This window comes from Mauremys mutica, chromosome 4 (genome assembly GCF_020497125.1).
Source record: "Mauremys mutica isolate MM-2020 ecotype Southern chromosome 4, ASM2049712v1, whole genome shotgun sequence".
In the NCBI taxonomy this organism is placed as follows: Eukaryota; Metazoa; Chordata; order Testudines; family Geoemydidae; genus Mauremys; species Mauremys mutica.
In genome coordinates this window covers 147,016,885-147,042,411 of record NC_059075.1, presented here as the reverse complement: position 1 = coordinate 147,042,411, position 25,527 = coordinate 147,016,885, and the positions used below count along the sequence as shown (strand labels likewise).

Genomic DNA, 25,527 nt, shown 5'->3' with positions numbered 1-25,527 from the left:
TTAGACGTGATTGGGGTCAGAGGAATGGAGGGGCAGTTTCCATAAGAATGAGGGGCATCACAGTACCCTTGAGGAGGCAAGGGCAACAAGCAAGAACGATGACAACTCCCGGCTGTTGCAGAGACAAGACATGCCCTCTGAGTGGAGAGCAGCTACAGAGCAAACATGCCTCCACCGCTCTTACCTATCAGTTCTTTGTTGCGAGAATCCACTGCCAGGTTACGCAAGGCTCCAGATGCTGCTTTCACCACCCGCTCACTGTCGTGGGTCAGGAGGTCAGCAACAGCAGAGAGCCCCTTTTCCTGGCGCAGCGCCGAACGGATGTACCGGCCATACTGCAGGAGGACAAGAGCAGGGTGCCATGGGGTTACAAGGAGAAGGCAGGTGACAGGTCCCCATTGACAGCATTATGCCTTCCCCTCTTCCATCTCTAGGATTGGCACCCAGCCCCATACATGCTTCCACTGAGCCACTCCCCCCAACACCATGCAAGGAGGGACCTCCCCAGGAGGCCTACAGGAATCATCCCACCCAAGCAGTCTGGTATTGAAAAGCCAACATTAGATGGGCAATGCCCCTTAACAGCCCTAATCAATGCAATACTACAGCAGAACAGAAGCGTCCATTATGGCGCTTCTCACATCTTCATCTGACACAGCTAGCCTGACCACATCAGAGACAGGATACATTGCTGGAGAGACCACTGCCTGACATTTGTATTGCAAGAGCATGGCAGAGACCTCAACCAACTCAGGAGTCCACTGTGCTAGACATGTGGCAAGGGACATGTCTGTCCCAGAGAGTTTGAGCCAAGAATACAATCCACTATGCAGTTATGGGCAACTCAACTGTGGACTAGAGAAAGTTGCATTTAATGCAGGGTCATCAGTCTGAAAAAGGAAAGCAGAGGCTCCCCAAGAAGTTAGGCCCCACAATAAGCTATGTTATTCAGACAGCTTGCAAAGCACATGCAACACACTGCTTCAAAGGCACAGATAACTAGTTTAGCTGGCCTTCGGCAGCTGACTCACAGCTGTGGGACTCAAGATTAAAGACACTAAGCACCCCTTTGTGGGACACAGAAGAAGTTGTGGATGCTCCACTTTAGGTGTCAGTGCATCCCTGTGCCGCAGATCAGAGATTTTAGGTAGCAGTGCTCGGTTGGGGCATGCACACACAGCAGCTGTCTCGTGGTGTCGTTGGTGCCTCTTGTAGCGTGCACACAACCCAACCTCCTTCCGTTCCTTCACCACCAAAGAGTCAGATAGCAAAAACGTCGAAGCAAAGAGGAGTGCGTGGAGGGCGGCCTCCTGAGAATCCCTGTGTGGTTTAGGGTAGAATGAGGGTAAGTCATTTGCTTTATGTGGAAGGATGTAGCTACTTTTGGCAATAAATTTCAGGTGAGGTCGTAGCATGATTTTGTCTTTGGTGAATACAGCGTAGGGAGGTTCAGCCATCAGTGCCCCTATTTTGCTGACTCTTCTGGCTGATGTGATGGCCACCAGAAACACGACCTTCACTGACATATGTAGGAGAGAGCAGGTTGCTAGTGGCTCAAGGGGGTGGTCTGGTGAGACATCTGAGTACATGATTCAGGTCCCATGGTGGTGTAGGTTGTTGGACTTCCAGATACGTGTTCTGTATACCCACTAGGAAGCATCTCATAATTGGATGAGCAAAGGCTGACGTCTCCTCTGTCTTATTGTGAAAGGCTGTAACAGCTGCTAGATGTCATTTAATTGAGCTTATGGTCAAGCCAGATTATTTGAATTCTAATATAGTAGATAGAGACCCCGTGACCAAATCGGTTTGTTTTTGTTGGCACCACATCAAGAATCTCTTCCACTTCTGGAGGTAAGTATTTCTAGTGGTAGATCGGCTGCTGTTTAGTCATCTCTGTTTCACTCTCTTTCTGAACAGCCTCGTTCTCCATTTTGGAGCCACGTAGGAGCCATGCTTTGAGGTGGAACTTCTCCGGATTGGGATGGAGCGTTTGGCCCTTTGTCTGTGACAGAAGATCCGCTCATAAGGCAAGTGTGTGTGGAGCACACGCTGCCAGGTGCGGCAGGTAGGGGAATCAAGTCTGTCTGAGCCAGGTGGGGATAATCAGGATGTGTGCTCTGTTGGCCCGTATCTTGTGAATCAGTCACGAGATTAAAGGTATTGGCAGGAATGCATACAGGAGTGACGTGTTCTACAATATGAGGAAGGCATCCCCTAACAATTTGGGTGTTAGACCTGCTCTGGATCAGAAGAGGGCACTTGTGGTTTGTTGATGCAAATAGATCTATTATTGGGTAGCCCCATTTCTGGAATATCATTTTGAAGACATTCATGTATTTCCCATTTGTGCTCCTCTGAGAAGTGTCTGCTTAGTATCTGCTGTTGTATTCTGGCACCCTGGTAGGTAAGATGTCGTGATGTTTATATTGTTGCGGATACACCAATTCTATACGTTCAGGGCTTCTGTGCCTAGAGAGTGGGAGCAAGCGCCTCCTTATTAATTGATAGAGCATGCATGTGATGTTGTCGGTTAGTATGTGACTTGATTTGTTCTGTACGCTTGGCAGGAGGTGACGGCATGCGTTGTGTACTGCTCTGAGCTCTATGAGGTTGATGTGGAATTGAGTTTCCATCACTGACTATAGAATATCAGTGTTGGAAGGGACCTCAGGAGGTCATCTAGTCCAACCCCCTGCACAAAGCAGGACCAATCCCCAGACAGATTTTTGCCCCAGATCCCTAAATGGCCCCCTCAAGGATTACATTCACAACTCTGGGTTTAGCAGGCCAATGCTCAAACCCTGAGCTATCCCTCCCCTGCACTTGCCCTATATGATGTGGTGGTCCAAATGAGTGCCCCAACCTATCAGGGATGCATCTATCATGATAGTGAGTGATGGAGGGTCCTGTTGAAAGGGAATGCCAGTACAAATATTTTTCTGGTTTCATCCACCAGTGTAAAGATGTGAGGGCCTTTGGAGGCAATGTGACTCTTCTGCTTAGGCTGTGTGTTTGCTGGGCATACACACAGCGCTCAGCCAGCCCTGAAGACAGCGCATGTGGAATCTTGCGTGCCTTACGACGAAGGTCGTGCCCGCCAGATGTCCCAGGAGCTGAAAGCAAGTCCTCACAGATGTTTGTGGACTCGTGGTGATCATGGAAACGAGGGCGTTCATTGTCATGAACCTGTGGATTGGTAGTATTGTTTTGGTTTGTGTACGGAGTCAATGAACTCCAGGTGTTGTGTCAGGGTTAGAGTTGATTTCTTTAAATTTATCTGCAACCCCAGCTTGTGGAACAGCTCTATGGTTATTTGTACCACGTGTGTCGCCTTCTCCCAGGTCATACCTTTCAATAGGCAGTTGTCCAAGTACGGGAAGATCAGCACCCTTCTGTGTTGTAAGTGTGCAGCTACTACCATGAGTGTTTTTGAGGGGGGAGGAAAAAAAAAAACACACCACAAAACCAAGAGGGCAGTGGAGAGGCCAAAGAGTAGGGCTCTGTATTGGTAGCGGTTGGATCCTCCTGTGAACCTCAAGAACCCTTTGTAGGCTGGATGTATGGTGATATGAAAATATGCATCTTGAAGGTCGAGGGCTGAAAACTAGTCCCCCTGTCTAGTGCCGGTATGATTGTGGCTAATGTGACCATTTTGAACTGCGGTTGTGGACAAGTTTGTTTACCTTCCGGAGATCTAAGATGGGTTTCCATCCACCACTTCTCTTTTTGGTGAGGAAATAGTTTGTGTAAAAACCCTTCCCTTCATATTGATTTGGAACTCGTTCCACAGCACCCAGAAACAGGAGGTAGTCAACTTCCTGTTGTAGGAGGTGCTCGTGAGAGGGGTCTCTGAAGAGGGACAGGGAAAGGGGGAGAATGGGTGGTATGGAGAGGAACGGGAGAGAATAACCAGATCTTATGAGCTCCAGTACCCATTGGTCCATTGCTATAGCTGTCAAAGTGTGGTAAAATGGGCATAAGCAGTGGAAAGAGAGTGTCCTATAGCGCTATAGTCTGGGGGAGGTCACTCAGACCCTCAACCAAGACTTCAAAATTGAGGCTTGGTTATGGATGATTGAGAAGATGAGGTCTGATGTTGCGGGGCTCTATGTCTTTGAGGACATTGTTTATTCTGATTATGGTCAAAATGCCGCTGTTAGGAGTGGAAAGACATCTTGTTCTTTGATATGGTGTGTATTGGCATTGTTTGTTAGGCAGGGTGTATATGCCTAAGGACTCTCAGGCCACATTACTTACAATAAAGGTATGTAAGGCCTCATCTGCTTTAGAGGAAAAGAGCTTTTCGCTGTCAAAAGGAAAGTCTTGACCTTCAGCTGTAGTTCTTTCAGGATTCCCGACACCTGCAACCAGGATGATCTGCGCATCACTACTGCTGTGGCAGTTGTTCGTGCCGCTGTGTCTGCCACATCCATTGAGGCCTGTAGAGGCATGCGGGCTATTATCTGTCCCTTGGTCATGATGGCCTTGAGCTGGGGGCATTTGTCTTCAGGAAGATCCTCCAAGAACTCCTGTAGTTTGCCATAATTAGAGAAGTCAATTTGCCAAAAGGGCAGAATAGTTCATCACCCTGAATTGGAGTGGGGCTGAGGTGTATATTTTATTACCAAAGAGGTCTAGTCTTTTATGTTCCTTGTCCTGTGTGGAACAGAACTGGGGTTGCTTGCTGTGGTGATTGACAGCTTCCACCACTAGGGAGTTGGGCTGTGGGTGGGTGGGAGGGAGGGAGGAAGAGAAAGTCCATTCCTTTAGCTGGAGCAAAGTACTTTTTGTCAGCCCTTTTACTGGTAGGTGGTGCTGATTCAGGTGTCTGCCATATGGCCTCTGCTGGTTCCATTATGGCTTCGTTAATGGGGAGAGAAATCTTGGCTGAGGCGGATGGTTGGAGGATTTGTAGCACTTTGTTCTGCTTCTCTTGTACCTCCTCTAGTGTGATCTCCTGGCTGACTGCCACCCTGTTTTGGGAGGTCAAAGCTCACTTCCTTGAGGTTTTGGAAGGCTGAGGATTGCCTTTGTCAGAAGTTCTTCTGGTCTGTGATGAGTTGTTGGTGTCTCCTGAGACGGCTGCAGGGACTTTTCCATCATAATCATTTTAATGTGGAGATCTCTGTCTCACCATGCCCTTGCTTTTAAATTGTACGATTACATTTCTGGGGGATATGAGTTTCCACCAGGCAGCGGACACAAGATGCGTGGCCATCAGAGACGGGCATTGCTTTGTGGTAGGAGTAGCATCTCTGAAAACCAGGTGAGCCAGGCATATTGTGTCAATGATTTTTCCCACAACTAGGATGTGAAATTTGAAGAAAAAAATGTAGAAATTGGTTAAACGAAAACTCTATTTCTACTGCTAATCTAAGAAACTAAACTGAAGGGAATGAAAAAGAAAAATCTCCCCTGCACCTCCAGCTGCCCAAATAACTGGCTAAGTAAACTCAAATCAAACTATCAAAGCTACAACTACCATGTAAACTATTTTCTTTTCTAAAGATTTTCAAAGCGGCAGCACTGCCACTGAGCTGCATCTGCAGCTGAGCACTGAAGAGAAGGAACTGAAGGGGTCAGGTTGTGCACACGCTACAAGAGGCACCACCACCACGAGACAGTTGCTGCGCGCGCACGCCCCAACCAAGCATTGCTATCTAAAATCTCCAGTTTCCAGCACAGGGATGCACCGACACCAAAAGCGGAGCACCCACAGGGACACTACTAGAAGAAATAAGAGCTCCTGATTGGTTTTCCCTGCAATATCACTCAGTCACATCTTCGGTCTCTCTCCTCCTACAGCAGGAACTGCTTAGCATTCCTGCATGAGGCTTAACCTCAGAGAGAACCCACCACCAGCTTGTGCAACCAGTTATATTGCACACTAATGCAGAGTTGATGCCAAGAGCACAGATGCCTGAAGACATTGGGCAGAAGGGGAGACGCTGACATTTATGCTGAAGGAGTGCACAGGCATGGCTCTGGAGGGAGAGGTATATGCTAGAATTAGTGTTAGTCTCTCTCCATGAGATTACCAGTGTCTTTGAGTGGGACATGGCTCCTACAGCAGCATTGATGCCATGGTAATGCTGGAAATGAGCAGTTACACCAATGCCCAGGGGCCTCAAAAAACTACACACACCCCCATCCCATACAGTGGAAATCTGCTGCAGAAGGGGAAGCCCCAACAGCAGCGCCATCCCCTGGTCCCCAGAAGTGCCAGACAGCCCCCAGCACCCCTCCCACACACACAAGCCCCCACACCTCCCGCCCATGCCTCATGGGCAGAAGCCTTGGGGCAGCAGGGGTGATGGGGGAAGCCCCAGCACATGGACACCCCCTGCAAAGCTCCTCCAGGGCTGCTCTCACCGCTGCAGCCATAGGGCCAATGCACAAGGATAGAGCTTCTTGGGGCTGCAGTGGGGGGTGGACCCTGGGTGGAATAGGGGTTGGCCCTGGGAAGGGGCAGAAACGCACACACACACTTGCTCTGGCCCAGGACCCCAGGAAACCTTAATCTGCCTCTGGGTGCCTGGACCCCCTATACCAGTACAGGATGGATGATCCCTCCTTTCTGACGTGCCCTCGCCCCAGCCAGCTCCAAGGCTTCATTCACGTCTCATTTTTAAGATCAGGTTCCCAGTCTGTCTCTCCTTGGAAGTGACTCACCGTCCAGCGGCCAGCACACAGGTTCTGGATGGCTCCTGCTGAGGCCTCTAGGATGGCAGGGGTCTTGCTCTCCTTCAGCAGCGAGATATATATCCGGACTACTTCTGGTTGGAAGAGGAGCTCATACCCTAGAAAGTGAGACAGAGTAACAGGTAGGGCTTATCCGAGAGGTTCATTAAGTAACCGAGTAAACAATGGCCTATCCAGTAGGTTAGACAATTGAAACAAGATGTAGGTTTTGCCTCTCCCTTTCCCAAGTGACTAGAAGTATAAGAACTAGATCAAAACAGTTTAGCTTTTAAACCATTGCCCCATAGCACTGGAAACCCGGACAGCACAGCGGCTGCCACTCCTGCACTAGCCCAGACAGTTACTTCAGTCAATGAAGTGGTGTGACTGCAATTCAGGCAGCAGAGCACTGACAGGTGCTAGAATAATTTTTAAAATCTAAGGTGTTACTAATAAAGGGTAAGGTTTAGCCATTTGATATGGTATTCCCCTTTAAGCCAGCGCTTACACCAGGCCAGATTTAGGTGAGGTAATGGTCACAGCAGCCAACTACAGCAGCGTCTGAAAGCTTGATACAGGGAAAAAAGGGAGGACTCAAGCCTCATCATCAGTAGATACTCTTGGCACCTACAGAGCTAGTTCAAGCAACTGTAATGTTTACAAAAGCCTTTCCTGCCTACATATGATCACAGCAGGGACACTTCAACAGTGTTCACAGCCACAACTGCACAGAACAGGTCTTCAAGCCAGATCAGCTGGAAGTGCTGGTGTTGCAGTGACATCAGGCAGAGGGCTTTGGTCTCCGGTCCTGCGAAGCGCTTTACTGAAAAAGACTCTGCACCCTTACCAGTGGGTAGACAAGTCTCATGAGAATCTGTTGAGTAGGGCTGATGACATTTAATTTGAAATTCTTTTTTTAAATGGCCTTTTTGAAAGCCAAAGTTTCTGCAAAAAAGTTTTCTGAATTCTCTCATTTTGTCAAAAGTGGAGTTTAGGTTTATTTCTCCTCCACACCTCATTTTCCAGTGGGGAATGGAGAGAGAAAGCCAAAAATTCACATGTTTGAAGAGAGTTCTTTGATTTTTTCAAAGAGTTTTCATTCCGTGGGTTTCAAACCCTCCACCTTTCCCAACCAGTTCTAGTTCTGAATGCCTGCAGCTCCTGGAGTTTAATACTCACTATTTGTTTTACCAGAAAGGTGTAATGTGCACAGAGTCTTCCTGGTTTCAAAAGAATCCGGAACATTTGCCAATACCACTGCTGCACTTGTTTTGCACAGCAGGAAAGTTAAAGTTAACAGTAGCTACTGGAAACTTGCCATGACAAAGGTATACCTGTTATCGCCCTTACCTTACCTAAGTCATGTGTAGCTCCAGTCACCCATGGTGCTTTCCGCTTCCCCCCAAATCACCATAGTATCTGAGCACCTCATACTCTAATATATTTATGCTCAACACCCCTGGGGAGGCAGGGTAGTGTTGTTATCCCTGTACAGATTGGGAACTGAGACCAAGTTACTTTCCCAAGGTCACAGTATGGCATAGCAAGAAATTAACCCAAGTCCTAGGCAAGTGCCCTGACCACTGCACCATCCTGCCTCTTATAAGCCAAGTAGGGGCTCTTCCCAGAACTCATGTGTGCCATGGCTTTATTACACTACATGTAATTAGTGGTCTCTATCTCCACCCCTCGTAAAACCAGTCTTTATTTAACTGGCTTCTATTTAATGGAGTTTGAGATAAGATCACCCAGAGCTGGAGGAGGAGAGAAAGGTAGAGCAAATGCACCAGGGAATATACCTTTTGCAGGGCTTGTTCTTTTGGGAAAGTCCACTGTATCGGCACCAGGCTCTTCTAGAGGCTTTTTGCCTTCAAAAGGAATGAAAAGTAGTGAATACAAGGTATTAGCATAGCTTATTCCACCACCTCCCAGCCAGATTCCTCATTACAGTTGCTCCAATTAGTGAGAGAACCAGAATAAATCTAGAGGTGCAGTTGGGATAGAGTGGGCATCTCCTACAGAGAGCATTCCTTAGCCAGTGTTGTGAACATCCACCCCACATGCACCCACTGGGAAGTGGACAGAGGAGAGAACCCAAACTAACATGTAAGAGGGAAAAAAAAGACAAGAGTGTACTCACCTCTGGAGAACCACTCGTCTATTGGTGAAGCAGAGAGAAGGACAGGAGAGAGAGGAAGCAGGAGAGGAGAGATACCAACAGGATCACAGGGTGGTTTGGCAGGAAAGCAAAGGGGGGGGGGGGAGGGAAGAGAGAGAGAGAGATGGGAAAGGCCTGAAATTAGTGGCAATCCTTCTGTCATTTCCCTGATTACACAGCATATCAACCCACCACAGGGCCCTGAAGACCAAGGGCTAGAGATACAGGCAGGGCAGTCTCACTGCTGTCACAAGAGATCTTGAGGAAAGCAGCGATTTAGCTTTCTTGCCAGGATTGTTAGTGCATGATAAGAAGCCTCATTTTCCTCCCCACTAAGACAGGCATTACCTTTGCCCTTCTTGGCACCAAAGCAGCTGGCAGCGTGGGGCCCAGCGTTGTTGGCGGGGTTAAGAGGCGTTTCCTGGTAGCGCTCGGCATGCGGGATCTCACGGTGGACTTGATACGATAGGTTCCGCAGCAGGCAGACACAGTTCTCAACCAGCTGAAGGGGGGCAGGGGGAGAGAGGAAGAGCATCATTTACAGTGAGACACAGCTGGCTTACTGATCACCTGATACTTCATAGCCATAAGGGATGGTGTGAAGGTTCAGAGGTCACAGGGAGGAAAGGGCAACTGTTACTTGGCTTAGGGCAGTAGCTCTCCAGCACTTCCATGCTTCAGGCTACTGCTTAAGATAATTCCATCATTACCTCCCCTCCCCAGCCTCAGATCCCCCACCCCACTGCTTGATCCTCAGATTGTGCTTTGCTCTGTGGGCACCAAGAGCTCCCTCACCTGCTGGTGATCAACCCATGGACCAGTGTTTGGATACCATTAATTCAGAGTAGCCTCTACTTCCAAGCATAGAAATATCAATCCAGGTTTCAAACCATTCTGAAACTCAGTCCCCACCCCCACCTTCGAAACATCAGGTGGCTCCGGAATCTCTCCTCCACTCCTGGCCCTAGAAGGAAGCTGATGCTGAAAAGGAGGAAGAAGAGGCAGCAACTGAAGACAGGTCAGTATTACATCTCTTCCTATAGGCATGGTCAGAAACAAAAGCAGAGCCAGATGCCAGTACAGGCACTGCTTTGGCTCCCGCAGCATGCTCCCATCTATTGGGGATGGGACAGTGTTGCTCCATTACCTTGCTGTTGCAGTCTTTCTGGCCAATCTCCGACTGGACAATGTATATCAAGGCATCCACCAACCCATCGCACTCACGCAGTTTCCGACGAGCCTCGCTCCGTTCAGAGCTCACGTTTCTAGAGGGGAAGAGAGCACTGGAGGGTGAGACAGCCACAGTGGCAGCACTTCAGAGAATCAGAAGGACTAGATTGCTCTCATGTTCCTTCTCCCCACCAAGCTGAACCACCCAAGTCTCTCCCTGACCTGGAGAAGAGCTGAGCTAGACAAGCCATAAGAGGCACACCAGGGACTGATCATGCATTGGAGAGGCGATGAATACCTTCTCATCACCAGCACTACCACTGCCATGCAATTCTGTCTCTAATCACCCAGATACCAAGTCTAGAAATCGCCCCCTCCCCAAAGAGCTGTGGTGAAGAAGCAGCCACCAGCCTCCCGAGGGTCGGAGGGGAATTCCAGTTACAGCACAAGCTCAGCCTGAAGTGCCACAGGCTCAGATGCCACCTTCCCATCGCCGCTCCCGCAAATACCTAAGGCAGCCAGCGGTGTTGGTGAGCACCGACCCCCACTCTATGTGGCGCGGCTTGGAGTCCTCGTTGGGCTCTCTTTCCCAGCCGGAGCATGGGACGATGACCTCGTCAGTGAGAGCATGCAGCGCGTGGTCCACAATGGCCATCTTTATAGAGTCATGAGAGGAGAGATTCCACAACGTCCCTGAGACGGAGCACATGCAGCCAGTGAGACCAAGGCACTACACAGGTCCCCTTCCCCAGCAACCACTCCCAGACCACCCATTACCTGTGATGACCTCAGTGAGGTCCATGTCACGGGCCTTGCGCAGCAGCCGCACCAGGGCAGGGACACCATCGCAGTTCTTGATAGCAATCTTGTTGTCCTGGTCTCGGCCAAAGGAGATGTTCTTGAGGGCCCCACAGGCCCCATAGTGTACCTCTTTCTTGGGGTGGTCCAGCAGCCCCACCAGCACCGGGATGCCCTTCAGCTTTCGCACCTCTGTCTTCACCTTGTCGTTGCGGTAGCACAGGTGCTGTAGGTAAGCCGCCGCGTTGGATTTAACCGCGTCCAGACGGAAATTCAGCATGGCAATCACCTCAGGCAGCTCTGGCTGGCGCCAGTTGGCTGGCAGGGGCCCTCCCTTCCTCAGGCTGTCCAGGCTCGCCAGGCTGCCGCGCTCATGCTGGGCCAGTGGGGCCCAGTAGTACTGATCGGGGGCCACCTCATCCACCAGCATATCCTCATAACTCCTGCAGAGAAGAGAGGAAGGAGTTAGAAAGGGGAACAGGGCATAAGCTCCATGAAGGGGAGCAGACCTCAGTCTCCAACCCCTAGCACTAGGAAAACAGCAGAACCAGAGAGGTTAACAACGGAAGTTCCACTGAGAACGCTAGAAACCATACGCCTCTGCACAGGTAGTATCAGCATCACCTCATACAGGTCCCCAGGACTAGAGAGCTCCTTCCCTCTATCTTCATGGTTCTTGGCTTCTACAATGAAGCCTTTCTACTGACAATTGCGGTGAAGGGGGCCAGATGTGGGTTTTTGTCTGCTAGATGCTGGACTATGGCCAGACAGGTCCACGCCCTCTTCCCTTCAACATAAGCCATGTGATGGGAGAAGCTTCCTTTGCCTGGACGGATAAGTGTACAATAGCAGGACACATTGCCCAGGGCCATGGCAGCTACTCATTCCTCTCTGCCCTTTGGGGCAGCATCTTACTAGGCTTATGATGCCTGACTCAACAGAGCCCTAATCTCAGTCAGGGCACCTGGGTGTTACATCAGTATGTCATGACTAACCTCAGAGACCCTAGAAACACAGATGCAGCAGCTCTACTTTCTTAAACCAGGGAAGGGTCTGATGAACAGTTCCATCCTCTGGCCATTAGAGGGCAATGTAAATCCAGATAAGTCAGAGACTGAAACAACCTATCAGGTCATTAAGCCTACTCTCCCCACACTAGGGAAGGATCACACTTGTTTAGTATTCTCCAGAGCCTCGGCAGGCTGGTTCTAAATGTTTCATGCAAAGAGGACTACAGTATTAGAGAGTCATTAAGTGTGTACAGACTCCTGTTAGGTAGCTGGGTCAGATTTCAAGGGTACCCAATTCCTATGGGACACAAATAGTAATAGCGATGACTGTTTTGATCCAGCAGCAGCATCAAAACAGTCAATTCCTCCCTTTCCCAGGAGTCATCATGTACTGACTTTGAAGATACCAACACGCACCGCTTAAGCGCAAAATTACTTTTGACAAAATACTTTGAGAAGCCAAATATGGACAGAGATGTTTTCACATAACTAATGTTGAAGTGTTCACCCCATCATCTGGGGTGGGGGGAGACTTACAAAGCAAAACAAACATTCTCCCTGAACAGAATGTGGCTCTGATCCTGGCCCAGGTGCTAACGCAATACAAAACAAAAATTACAGTGTTCCTACATGGGGACTAGCAAGGGAAAAGCCTATACGAATGTCAGCACTAGAGTAGCAAAGAATCCTGTGGCACCTTATAGACTAACAGACGTTTTGCAGCATGAGCTTTCGTGGGTGAATACCCACTTCGTCGGATACAAGTCCGACTAGAGTGGAACTCTGGAGATTTCATGTCAGTTCCCAGTCTTGACACAGACACGGTCACCCTGGCCAAGTCTCTGCACATCTGGGCTACCCCTGTTCTGCAGAGTGGAGAAAGAATACTTTTCTTCCATACTTTGACTTGGTCTGTTTAATCACACGACAGCCCTAGTTTGTTTCAATCCCTACAATGCTGAAATTAAATTTATCATCCCAAGCACAAAAATAGACTCCTACTTGCCTGCCCTTTATTATGAGAACAGAAAAGGTATTTGTCAAAAAAAGACAAATGGACAAAAATGATTTGCCCATTTGTAACCTGGATTGGGGATCTAAGAAGCCTAGTTTAAAAGTAAAGCCAGTCTTAAGAGGCATTGCAGTAAGAGGCTGCTTAAAATGCCTTGCACATGCAGTACCCATACAAAGCAGTGTTCACACAGGTGTCGACCAGGCCTGAAACATACCAGCACAGTTATGTTAGTATAAGCACTAGCATAGACATACCTATACTGACAAGAACTTTTACACCAGTATAGTTTGTCAGAGAACTAGTGTAAGCTATGCCAGTACAAACTATTTTATGCCATGCTGTACAAGCTGCACCTACACTAGGAGGGCTTACCTACAAAACTTTTCTAATATAGACAAGATCCCAGCTAGGTCCTGTACCTTGAATCGGCTTTGCCTAGAGGAGTATTTGACTGATCGTGCAGTCTCTTTGCATCTGATCAAGCATAGGACATGCCCACTTTTACATTACAACCATGGATTATCTGAAGGGTTTCTGACTCCACTCACTGGTAAGCATGCTAGATATGTATTAGTCAGAAGGAGTAACGGTCCGATCAGTGGTACAGCTTCGGGTCAGGCCACTTACTCCTGTTGGGGTGGTAATTCTGTTTGAGAGTCACCCTCAGAAGCCATTTTGATTGGCAAGTTCTGGTCAATGGAGATTTTTGCTGCTTCGCTAGCATCAGTGGTTACCCTGCAATCCTGTGCCCCACAGCCACGTGACACGGTGACAAGGTGTACAGAGACTGCAGAGGGTGACGTGGCAGGCAGTGACAAAAGGCTGAAGCTCTAGCTTTGCAACACCTGATCTCAGTAACAAGCCACGCTGTAGACAGTTTGTTCCTATGCCATGGCTGTGGTCAAGATTGAGTACTCCTTAACTGTTCCATCTGCTAACTCCAGTTCAGCTGAGTATTAAGCATCCACCCTCAGTTGGGCTGTATCAGGACACTGGCAGTTCTGAATGCCTCTTTTGCTACTGTGAAAGGTCAACTTGTTTCTATTGACTCAGGACAGTCCAAGATTTCCATGGGAAAGCGAAGGAGGAAAGAATTCATCATCTACAGTGCTTTGATCTCATTCAGTTTCGCATGCCGAGGTTTTGTGCGTGCTTAACAAGTTGCAACTAGACATGCAAGATGGACCCATGTCCGTCATGGCTGATTATAGCCAGCCGAGACGGGGGGGCAGGAGAAGAGAAGGGATTGTTAATGACTTCCTTCAGGAGGGCAATTCGCCACGCTTCAACTTAAGTAATGTTTAGGACCTTGCTCAAAACAAACATCTTGGGACTGTTAATCTTGCCAGGTACCATCCCCAGAAGTGGGAGATTTGAGACAAAAAGGTAATTGAGATAGTGGGGATGAGCCAACTCCAACAATGCTTGGATTCCATGGATTTCTGTGATCTTTATCAGCCAGTCTGTGGATAAAACAGAACCTGTTCCACAGCTGGGGAGCTGGAGGACAAGGGCATGGCAGCCATACAGATTCTGCAGTTTGACACACCAGTGATGACAGTACTGCTAGCTGCCAGGTTCAAGGATGCAGACATGAAGCGACCCTTCAGTGAGTTCAGTCCTTCCCAGCTGAGAGCCCATGGGGCTGTGCTGGGAGATTGGGGCATGCTCTGGGGAGAGGAAGCAGAGTTCATCTAGTGCCCATTCCTGTTTGGTGTCTGCATGAAGCCACCAGGGAGCTTGAGAGCCCTTTGCAAGTGCTGCAGCAACCGCAGAACACCTGTCTGTATCATTCCTTTCACTGAGTATGGATCTTACAGCCTCCCACTCTTTCCAGACTGACGGACCTGACTAGAAGAGAGGCTGCTGCTCAGCCAGATAAGACATCAAGATGCCAGAGGCCAGAATGGCTGCAGACAAGGTTACTCAGAAGAGGTTTCTCATTCCCAGTCCAGGCTCAGGACTAGCAAGTTTGATCTCTCTGTGCTGAGTGGCAGGGCTTCTAGCTTTTGGAATTCATTCCCCCTGGCAGCCCAGAGCCAGAGCTAAGAGACCTTCAGGGCTCAAAGAGATGCGAGCGCGGTGATCTGGATGCTGAACCAGGCCTTTATAGTTTCATTCTCTGCAATCAAAGACCAGCTCTACAGCAACATGCACGCTAGGAATTTTACTGAGCATTCAGCTTTGGGGCTCAGATCCCCTCAGACACAGCAGCACCAAGTAAACCTAAAGCTTCTCAGCTAAAAGCAGCCAAGACACTTGCACAAAGCCAAAGCCTTTCCACAGTTCCCCCTCCTCCCCACCCCAGCAGGTTGGAGCATCAAATACTTAGATATTATCTAAGTGCAGGCAACAACTTCCTGTGGGGATGTTCCTGTCTGGTTCCCTTCCTCACATTGGCTCCTCAGTTTATTCTGAGTAATAGTACATTAGCAGCCCTCCTAGGGCAATACCGTGTCACAGAAGAAGCAATGCCAAACTTTTATAGGACCCCGGAGTGCAGTCAGCCAGTCAAAGCAACACTTGGCTAATCAGCTAGGGAAGGGACTGATCTGCACAAGGAACAGGGGAACCGACTGCTATTGTCAGATTTGACACCTTCTCCCCCACAGGGCGTTCCTTCAAGGGGCTGTGCACCCCAAGTCAGCCACCTGCCCAAGAATCAATCCTCCTCCAGCCTGAAACCTCACATCCTAGGCTCCCAGCTCAGTGGTAGCTGCAAGTTTAAGCCAACACTGCGCTGACAAGTTCGCATCTACATCGATGCGCAGAAACAATGGCTTTGGTGCTGTTGTGCATGAACCAAAACGCAGCCTTTGCTATCAAACTATTATTTTGTTCAACCCAAGCAGACTCAGTATAGGGCCAGGCTCAGAGGAACAGAAATCCCTGCCAAACTGGCAGGGGGCATCTTGACACAATGCGGGGGAGGTGGGGGGGGGAGATGACCAAGGAGTCGCAAGAGTCAATCAATCCCTGTCTCCCTCATTAAACTTTGCCCACCAACATCAAAACCATGGGGCAAGCTATCAAGAGACAGTACATCCAGAACAAAAGCCTCTGGACAGTGCACAATAGCTCTGTAGAACTCATTGCTGCAGGAGGTTAATGCTGCAACTACATAATTTAGGATCAACTAGATGCCAATTGGGCAACCTATGACAATTAGGCTCAGACACAGGAGTAACAACCACAGCCCCAACAAATACACAAAGCTATTAGTAGTTGCCTCATGGAGATACACCCACTGCTGGGCACTAACAGGGGGTGAGAGGAGGGGGCGCACAATACTCAGAGGACAAGTGGTCTGCTACAGTGCGTAAAGCCTGCTGTTCCTACCTGAGTCGCCGCCTGGGGTCTGAGGGAGTCCCTGCCCGCCTGGCAGTGCCATAGTCTGGCATCATCCCATAGTCCATGTCTTCATAGCCAATGCTGCGCTGGTCGTCTTCCAGCCCATACGGCTCTGGGTGAAAGCGGTTCAGGTCCACGTTGCTCCCCCCTACCCGCACCTGTGGCTGGGGACCGTAGATATCCTGACGGCTCGGGGCCCGGTAGCCATCCATGGCAGGGCGGTAACGTTCATCGATACGGGTCACACGGGACAGGCTGCCATAGCTGTGGTCGCTGCCAGGGTAGCCGTCCTCATAGGGACGACCGTAGCCATCTGGGTAGTGATAGTTGCGGGGGAGTGTGGCGGTGCCAGGCTGGCTCATGTAGCTCCCAGGTCCCCCATTGCCATTTTTACGGAAGTTCCTGTCCACTGTCTGGATGTAGTTATTGGAGACAGGAGAACCCTCCACAGGCAACCCATCTGGCCCAACGGGGACCTGCTGTACTGTCCGCGTGGTCACAGTCTTCACCACCTTCTTCACCTGAAGAGATGGGGGAAAGGATATGCTCTCAGATCACAAATGCAAGGGCTGCTGATGTCCCCTAATCATCCCAACTCCCCTGCTATCTCAGGCCTGGACTCCCCGACTCGGCTTGTGCCCCTCCATCTCAACTAGTAGCCCTCATCCCCAGCCTTAGGTAACAGTGCTACAGAAACATGCTGGATAGAAAGTTTAGTGCATATGCCATCTCACCAACCCCAGGGGAGGGCAGGCCAGATCAACACTACTGAATAAAAGAAAGGGGACTGTCTTGTCCCGTCCCTCACCGTGGTCTCTGTGCGCCGGGTGGTCCCATCATCAGATGTCTCCACTGAGACAACAGACATGGCGCCCTCTGGGTCCTCCTCCATGGTATACGTCTCCTCCACAATCTGGCCTGGGTCCTGCATCCTGGGGATCGTGCTGTAGAGGAGGTGGCTGCGGTCCTGGCATGAGGGAAGAGCACACCAAGTCAGCCCAGATTGCGAACAGTGCCAGATCCCACCCCCAGGAAACAGCATTTCTGTGACCTTAGCTCTACCTGTACTGTCTAGGCAAGGATGCACTGAGCCATCTCCTGGCTAGAGCAGCATTTCCAAAACAGTGGGTTGTGGGAAGAATTTAGGTGGGTCACCTGTCATTGCCCCCCCACCCTCACAGGCCCCAGAAGCTCCCCCAACCCCATTCTCACTGTTGCTAGGCTGGCACTGTAGGCAGTAGCATCTGGGGAGCAGCAGCCTGGAAGCAACGGTGGCCAGACCGGGTGGGGGTAGGGGGAAGCGAAGCAGGGTGCTCTCCTCAGCTTGATGCGGGGGAAAGACGGAGTGCACGGTTCCCTTGTTGGGAGGGAGATGTGTGTCATTTGGGAGGTGGTGGATAAAGGAAATAGGAGGATCTCAGGGCTGTTCTGTGTTTCCTGTTGGATCCGGTCTTCCATTCTCATTTAAAGGAGTGATGACTGAACTACATGGGTGTAGCAGGAGACCTTAGAGTTATCTATCCACAACATGGTCAGGGCAGGGAGGGGGGTTCCCCCCCACACACTTTAAATGGAAACCACTGGCTACAAGAGGAGACTGGTCCTGTGCTGCTGCTGCCCCCCACCTCCATGTATGTGGTTGACCGGAGAGCCCAGCTCTCCAGCACACAGGCCAAGCCCCATCCCTCCAGCTGCCACTACCTGGGAGGAGTGCCCATGATGGAGGGATTTGTGGTAGGGTTTTCTGCCGAAAGTCAGAAAGCATCTATCCAAAGGAGAGAGGCTTCCCTGGCACCACTCTTGCTTGCTGGTGGCTGCAGAGAACGTACCACGGCACAGAGAGGGGTGGGGAAGCTTTGCCAGCAACACCTAGAAAGATGGTCCCTTCCACAAGGAGGAAAGGTCAGTCACTAAACCCCTGAACTCAGGCCTTGCCCCCTCACCCCCAACAAGAGGTCCCAGCTCCTCCCAGAAGTCCCTTTACCGGTGGTCCGTTGAGTTTCAGATCTGGAAATTTCTGCCTCTCCAGGTCAGCATCGCCCAGGAAACGGCCGTTCTGAAACAAGCCACATCAGCTCATTATAATGCTTTCTAGTCCATTGCCTCAGATGCATCGTCCTCTTGCCTCCAAGCAAGAAAGGCCAGGCCCCATGCCCTTGAGGTTAGTGCCCCATTCCACCTTGTGAAGACTGTACTGACTGTCTCATACTCTAGTCTCAGTTCCAGACTCAGCAGCGGCCAATTCCAGTGCCCCAGAGGTTAGCTGCAGGTAGAGGTGGTAAGAGCAGCCAGGACGATTCCATGCCCTGAGATCTCAATGCCCTTGGTGAAGTGACAAGATCTGGGCATGGTACTGCAAAGGTTGGAGCTACACAGCCAAGCAAGAGACTGATGCTGTTCCCCAGTGCAGTCTGGGGAGTCCCCAGGAGGAGTTAATAAGCAGCCATCTCTAGTGCTCCACCCTCCAGACATCCCAGTGCTCCACATGGCTGCCAGACTATTCAGAACTCCATGTACCTCCTACCAGAAGGGCTAACGCTCCCTCCTGGGCACGCACACCCCAACTCCACCAGAGAGAGAAGAGACAAGACATTTCACATCTTCTTTTGATGTGGAAGCCACAGGCCACCAGATAACACATCCCAGGATCTCAGGGAGATTAGAGGGAACAGCATGGGGAGTAAAAAGCAGACCACAGAGTGTAATGGCTTTTCACTGCCTATGATCTTCACACACACTCACTTCTCCTCCTCCCACTTACGGCCCAGGGAACTGTTCCACCCCCCCCAAGAATATAAATCCACTTGTTTAACTCCAGTGTGGCCTGGGAAGTTTCTCTCAGTAGCACCAGTATCCTCAGCCAGACAACCAAACCCTCTATGCCCAACATCTCCAGTGCAGCTGTCCTCTGGCCCTTTAAAACAGAGCACAGAGGCTCTTGACTTCTACCTCTTAACAAAACCCAACAGAAGATAGCCACAAGAGCAGAAAGAAGATCAAGCCAGATCCACCGCAGCAAGAAGTACAAGTTAAGAGCCCTGGTGACTCAGGCAGACTCTCCCCTCATCCCCTCCTGGCACCTGCCCTGTCCCATTTGACTACTCCACATTTAAAGGTGGAGCCTGAGACTTCAGAGTAGGGTACTGAACCCCTAGGTCTCTGCCACAGACACCTGCGTGACCCTGGGAAAGTCATTTGATCTCTTGGTCTCAGTCCCCCATCTGGAGCGATGGGGATAACAGCAGCTCTGCCTGCCACACAAGGCTAGGGGGGTGGATAAATACATTGAAAAGTATGAGGCACCCAGATACTTAGACAGTGGGGGCCACAATCACAACATGGCCTCTACATTGGTGCAGCAGCAGATTCGGGGGGGAGGGGGGTCACACACTTAACTAGAGCCCAGAGTGCCACTCAAATCCCCCTGTGAGTTCCTGGACTCTGCCAGCCACATCCCCAGGGTGGGCACGTTGCAAAACAGGCATCACATCACCAAGTTAGAGAGGATACCAGGCAAGCACCCCAGCAGAGCAGAGATGCCAATACCTCCTGCCTCACAACTAGTTACAGGGCTTTTGGGGCAAGGGAGCCGGAGGCCCCTGGTTTTCTGGGCAGGGCTGCACCTGTCATGGAGTCCCGATTGACGAGTCTACAGCACTATGGAGACTGGCCCATGCATCTGTTCCCTAGCACACTAATCCGACACTCAGATGTATGGGGAGCCCTCCATGAATCAGTGAGGGTCAAGCACCCCCAGACCTGCAGTTCATCTGGTAAATTCTTACAGCAGTTACTCAAACCCATTAGGTGCGGAGACAGCTCCTCAGTGAGGGGTGCCAGTTGGGAGAGGGAAGGCCAGACTGCCAGATACTCCTCCCATGTCCACCATAGTTCATGCAGGAGCAACCATAAGGGCTCTGCCGAGCCCCACGTGCCCACCTCTCCCCGGGGGTGGGGTTACCTGATGCCGGCGGGTGAGGGTGCCGTTGGCCATCGTCTGGCTGGCGTCCTGCGGGGAGACCCGGACGCGCTCCAGCTGCGCCGAGACGTGGCGCCGCTCCTCCTCCAGCGCCCGGGTCAGCTTCTCAAACTGCGCCTCCTGCTCCTTGACGGAGGCCAGGATGCTGGCAGTTGACTCCACTTCCGAGTCGTCCATGGTGATGAGGGCCCCACGCAATGGGGGAGGGAGGGTGTAGGGCACGGGGCGTGTGAGAGAACCAGGGTCAGATGGGTGAGGGTGGGGAGAAAGAGGGGAAGGAGCCCCTCACTTCATGACATACAGTTGAGGGAAGGAAGGAGAAAAAAGAGATCAGAGGAGACAGATGAAATATCAATCCCAAGGCCAAGTTCTCTCAGCACTCAAAGAAAGAACAAGTATCATTTCTGCCACTCTCCCCAGTGGACAATAGCAGCAGCTGGCCCAGGGCAACTGTCCTGCCATACATGGCAGAGTGTCACCTCTACTACTGGTTTCAGAGTAGGAGCCACGTTAGTCTGTGTCAGCAAAAACAACAAGGAATCCTTGTGGCACCTTAGAGACTAACGGATTTATTTGGGGATAAACTTAAGTGGGTTATAGCCCACTTCATCAGAGACATGGAGCAGAAAATACAGTAGGCAGGTATAAATACACAGCACATGAAAAGATGGGAGTTGCCTTACCAATTGTGGCGGGGCCAGTGCTAACGAGCTAACTCAATTAAGGTGGAAGTGGCCTATTCTCAACAGTTGACAAGAAGGGGTGAATACCAAGGGAAGGGAAATCACATTTGTAGTGCTAATGAGGCTAATGCAATCAAGGTGACCCATTTCAAACAGTTGATGAGAAAGAGAGTATCAGCAGAGGGAAATTCATTTTTGTAGTGACCCATCCACTCCCAGGCTTTATTCAGGCCTAATTTGATGGTGTCCAGTTTGCAAATTAATTCCAGTTCTGCAGTTTCTCGTTGGAGTCTGTTTTTGAAGTTTTTTTTGTTGAAGAATTGCCACTTTTAAGTCCATTATTGAGTGTCCAGGGAGACTGAAGTGCTCTCCTACTGGTTTTTGTGGTTTATAATTCTTGATGTCTGATGTGTCTTTTTTTTTTGCGCATAGAGACTGTCCGGTTTGGCTCGTTAGCACTGAAACACACACGGTAAGGCAACTCCCATCTTTCCACGTGCTGTGTATTTATACCTGCCTACTGTATGTTCCACTCCATGCATCTGATGAAGTGGGTTTTAGCCCATGAAAGCTTATGCCCAAATAAATTTGTTAAGTCTCTAAAGGTGCCACAAGGACTCCTCGTTGTTTTTGTCTCTACTACAGGAAACCCTGATCTGTGCACTCCGCTGCTCCTGCCCTCAAGTCTAGGAATGAGGCTTTTCAGTTTTCCTTCTTTGACGAAAGCTTCACCAGAATAGGATCTGTACGGGCAAGGCAGTTCTCTATGCCCCTGCCCCAGTCCTACCAGAGCCAATCTTCTCTCCTCTGAAGGGATCCCCTGAGGGATAGGAAGGGAGCCAACCCTGACCAGGAGAGAAGCCTGTGTAAGTAGCCTAGAGGGAAATCTCCAAAGCCTGTAGTGCTTAATCCAACTTGCATCCGACGAAGTGGGGATTCACCCACGAAAGCTCATGCTCCAAAACAGTCTGTCTATAAGGTGCCACAGGATTCTTTGCTGCTTTTGTAGTGCTTAAAAACACTCACATTTTATTTGAGGGGCATCTAACACTTCCCTCTCATGAACTGGGGGAAGGAAGGGCGAGTGACATAGGACAGGTGGTGATAAGTCCGTCTGGAAGGGAGAGAGGAATCATAGGCCCCTCCACCAGCTCCAGGTGAGAAGAGGCCCCTCTAGGGAGGTGTTTTGACTAGAGTTTTGGTGGGTATGTGCTCTGGTAAGGGGAGAGGCTTCTTGCCACCCCATTCACTGATGGAGGCAGAATGCTGCAGTTTAGAGGATTACCTACTTGCCAGTCTATGCTAATTCAGGCAAGAGTTTCACAAACCCCATTAGAGACACTGTTCCCCTAATGGGTCCCTCCCCCATGAGGAACATTCATTCAGCTTCCACATTAACTTTAGCTGCTTTTACAGATCCAGACTAACACGGCTACCCCTCTGATACTTTAGGCAATATGAATCTCAACCCAGTGAGACCTATGACACTAGGACAACCTGTGAGGAAGGTCTATGACCTTAAATCCTAAAAGGGCAGGTGTCGCACTGCCCTCTGACCCACCGTCTGTATTTGAGAATTACATATATTGAAAAAAAAAGGAAGAAATCAAAGATTTTAATTAAATATTAAAATAAATAGTTTTCCATACACACCTGTAAGGAAGGAAGGTCGGATTTGATTGGCTAAGGCACAGCACAGCCAGGTCTAGACGAAAAAAATCATGGGAGAAGCAGCCCAGCCACCACCAGTGAGGAAGCAGGAGGGAAGAGAGCTGTAGGCAGAGTCAGGGAAAAACAGAGTGAATATAATGAAGGGAAGGAGGGAGGCAGGCAACAGAGGGCAGGCTGGAACTAAACAGGAGTGAAGGGGATTTTGGGAGGGGACATGGAATTGCTCAATGTGACTTTCAAGTACCATTTCCACCCCCTTCTACAAGGGATTGGGATGGTCATGGGAAAAAAACGCCTCATCAGTGGGGGCTCCTCAGGGCCAGTATCCAACACAGCAGATCTTTACTTCCTGCTGCAAACTGGCTCTGACCAGACCTGCCCCAGTGCTGCCTACCCAATTCCAAAGGTCACCAGTCCCCACTACCTCATACCGTTGTCCAGATGCACCCCCACCAGCTCACCAGGCACTGGCACCCTCAGCACCCACTCTCCTGAGAAACCTACATTGGAGTCAAGGGGTGGGCCCCCCTCCTTCACCCATGTCAGAGCCACTACGCCCCAGCATATCTGCTAAGATATTTTAGCAACAGATACAGCCATGGCAGGGAGGGAGGGCGGGCGGGCATGCGGGGACTAGTCTGGCCTCTGCACCAGCTGCCTTGGCGCACTTTCCCACGCTCCCCAGCAAGAAACCAGCCTGTGGAGAGTGGGCTGTATGCAGGCTGCGCACCCAACGGTACAAGGAAGATCTAAGCACTGTTTGAAGAACAGACACGGGGTGCAGGGACAGGAAGTCTGTGCTGTATTTCTTCCTCCTGCTGATGTCCCCCAACCCATTGCAGCCTGCTATTCCAACCCTGGGCTCCACATATGCCCCTCAAACCCCATATACAGCAAACCCAGTTACTCCAATGCACGGATCTCTAAAGCAGAGGCCTTCCAGTCATTTCACTTGTGACAGTAAAACCAAGCCAGGCTTGCTCGTTTTAGCAGGTCTTATTCCTTCATCATCCAAGACCTCTTCAGACATGCAATAGCTTCCTTGGCTTCAGTTCTTATCAAGCACTACAGCACAGAGAGGACTTTGAGCCCAGCAAGAGATTTTCAGTTTGCTTTGGAGACTGTCTGAATTGCATTTTAACATCTGGTGGCCTCCGCCCTGTAATCTTCCTTCACCAATAAAAAAAATCCAGTTCTACTGCTGGACACATGCTAAGCATGAGCAGACGAGACAACGATATGCATGCACACACCCATTCCCACCAGCACTTGCCTCCTCTCCCAACACACAAATCAGTTTGCTTTATCTTCCAGCACTCATTCTAGTCCAGTTGGGTTGCAATGCAGCAAGCTGATCGGTACCTGCAAAACCTAAGAGGCCTGCTGGGCTTTTGCAAAAGTGTGAGAGGGAGAGATCCCAGGATAAGCTAGAAAGTACCCAGAGCCCAGCTGCTGGCATCACGCAATATCAAGATTTAAAAAAAAAATAAAAGCTTAAACTAAAGTCTTATTTTTCAAGCCTTCATGATTAAGAAAACCTTTGAGCTGTATCTTGATGCTGCGACACCTGTCTGAGTCCACAGAGAGCCTGACACAGCTCGGGAGCATGCAACAGTTTTCTTATGGCTTGCCAGAGTGGTCTTAGTGCCCCCACCCACCTCAGTGGGGGAATACTACCTCCTCCAGGATGGACCCCTTTTCCACATGTAAACTGGGTCATGGTTTTGGGGTAAGAAAGAGGCCCCAGTCTGCCCAGAGATGAGTGATTGCAGGCAGCCTGCAAGCCCCAAATGGTTGGCGTGAGTGACTTTCCACAGCCACTCTAAGCAAGGGTGAGGGCTAGGCCCCAGCATTTATGGGATACTGGGGCAAAGGGGGGTGGGGGGGGGCATAGAGCTGTACTTAGAGAGACTGCAAGTCAAAACTTTGAGACAGGGCAGTGCTGCTAACTTGACAAACCTCCCCCCCTTGGCTATCTAATGGGTGAGGACTGCCCTGAGGTGCTAGCCAGTGAAACACAGGGAACCAGCTCCTCCTCCAAGGATTGAGCATAACCACACCCTGTGTGTCCCCATAAGCAAAGGGGCTTCTCAAAGCCATTGCCAGAACTTCTAACCTATTTGTTTTGCTTCTCCAGTGTTAGTTTCCTGAGCAGAATTTTGTCCTGTGCTCCATCCTGGAGAAAAAGCCACCCCATCCCCAGAGACCATATATTTAGGTGTCTGCCACCCAATCCCAGAAGTGTCATTATTAGACAGCTACTCCTTGTCTTTTCATAGCAAATTTGTGACAACAGCTCCGCACCTTTCCTCCCTTGGCATCAGCTGCCCTGTTAGCCATGTGTAATAGGTAGTTTTCAAAGCAGAAAGAAGGACAGTCCAGTAGTCAAGGGATGAGCCTAAGCTTGGGAGCCCTGCGTTCGAGTCCCTCCTCTGCTACAGACTTCCTGTCCAGACCTTGGGTGAGATTTATCTTTATTGTACAGGAGGGAACGGAGGCAGAGCAGCTAACAGTGCCATCCTGCATCAGAGGAGTTGCAAGGATGAAGTATTTAAAAGATTGTGAGGTGCACAAAATACTATGGTAAGAGGTACCTAAAAGATATTGCAGCCTTCTGCCTAGCTGCCATGTTAGGCCCAACTGGACAGGCATCTGCTGTCACTGGCATGACCTGCACAAGAGCATCCTTAGCAAGCCCATGTCCTTTGGGAATCTGGTTTTAACAGATGCATTTAGCCTGTTCTTTAGTTCCTAACTTAATGCAGTGAACAGAATGGTTACGAGTATGTTGTACAAGTTATGGGAATGTAGCAGTATCTATTGGGTTTCCGGGAAACGGGGCGGGCAGAAGCCCGCCCCATGCTAACGGAACCCCCCCTCAGTCTAAGGGGAGGATCCACAGGGCCTCAGAAACCCACTAATTGCAGGGGACAACTAATAAAAGAACAGGGACAGGAGTGCGGTCAAAGGGTCATAAGAAGGGAGCCTGACGGGGACACCGAGCAGAG

The 25,527-nt window shown here is 50.2% G+C and overlaps 1 protein-coding gene across 8 annotated transcripts in view; it reads right to left on the bottom strand.

Moving 5' to 3' along the window:
* CTNND1 (catenin delta 1) overlaps positions 1 to 25,527 on the bottom strand; it is a 56,632-nt gene that overhangs the window by 5,288 nt on the left and 25,817 nt on the right. For 5 of the 8 annotated variants that reach the window (XM_045015975.1, XM_045015977.1, XM_045015976.1 and 2 more), the window contains 13 exons: positions 22,502 to 22,620; positions 20,148 to 20,453; positions 18,171 to 18,242; positions 16,995 to 17,153; positions 16,175 to 16,707; positions 10,790 to 11,253; positions 10,522 to 10,705; positions 9,990 to 10,107; positions 9,191 to 9,344; positions 8,825 to 8,842; positions 8,484 to 8,552; positions 6,676 to 6,803; positions 185 to 335 (listed from right to left, as the gene is read on the bottom strand). In XM_045015975.1, coding sequence (XP_044871910.1) covers positions 185 to 335; positions 6,676 to 6,803; positions 8,484 to 8,552; positions 8,825 to 8,842; positions 9,191 to 9,344; positions 9,990 to 10,107; positions 10,522 to 10,705; positions 10,790 to 11,253; positions 16,175 to 16,707; positions 16,995 to 17,153; positions 18,171 to 18,242; positions 20,148 to 20,342 — 2,245 coding nt within the window. In that variant the 5' untranslated portion in view covers positions 20,343 to 20,453; positions 22,502 to 22,620. The remainder of the gene's footprint in view (positions 1 to 184; positions 336 to 6,675; positions 6,804 to 8,483; positions 8,553 to 8,824; positions 8,843 to 9,190; positions 9,345 to 9,989; positions 10,108 to 10,521; positions 10,706 to 10,789; positions 11,254 to 16,174; positions 16,708 to 16,994; positions 17,154 to 18,170; positions 18,243 to 20,147; positions 20,454 to 22,501; positions 22,621 to 25,527) is intronic. The other 3 variants (XM_045015981.1, XM_045015982.1, XM_045015978.1) reach the window with 2 other exon arrangements.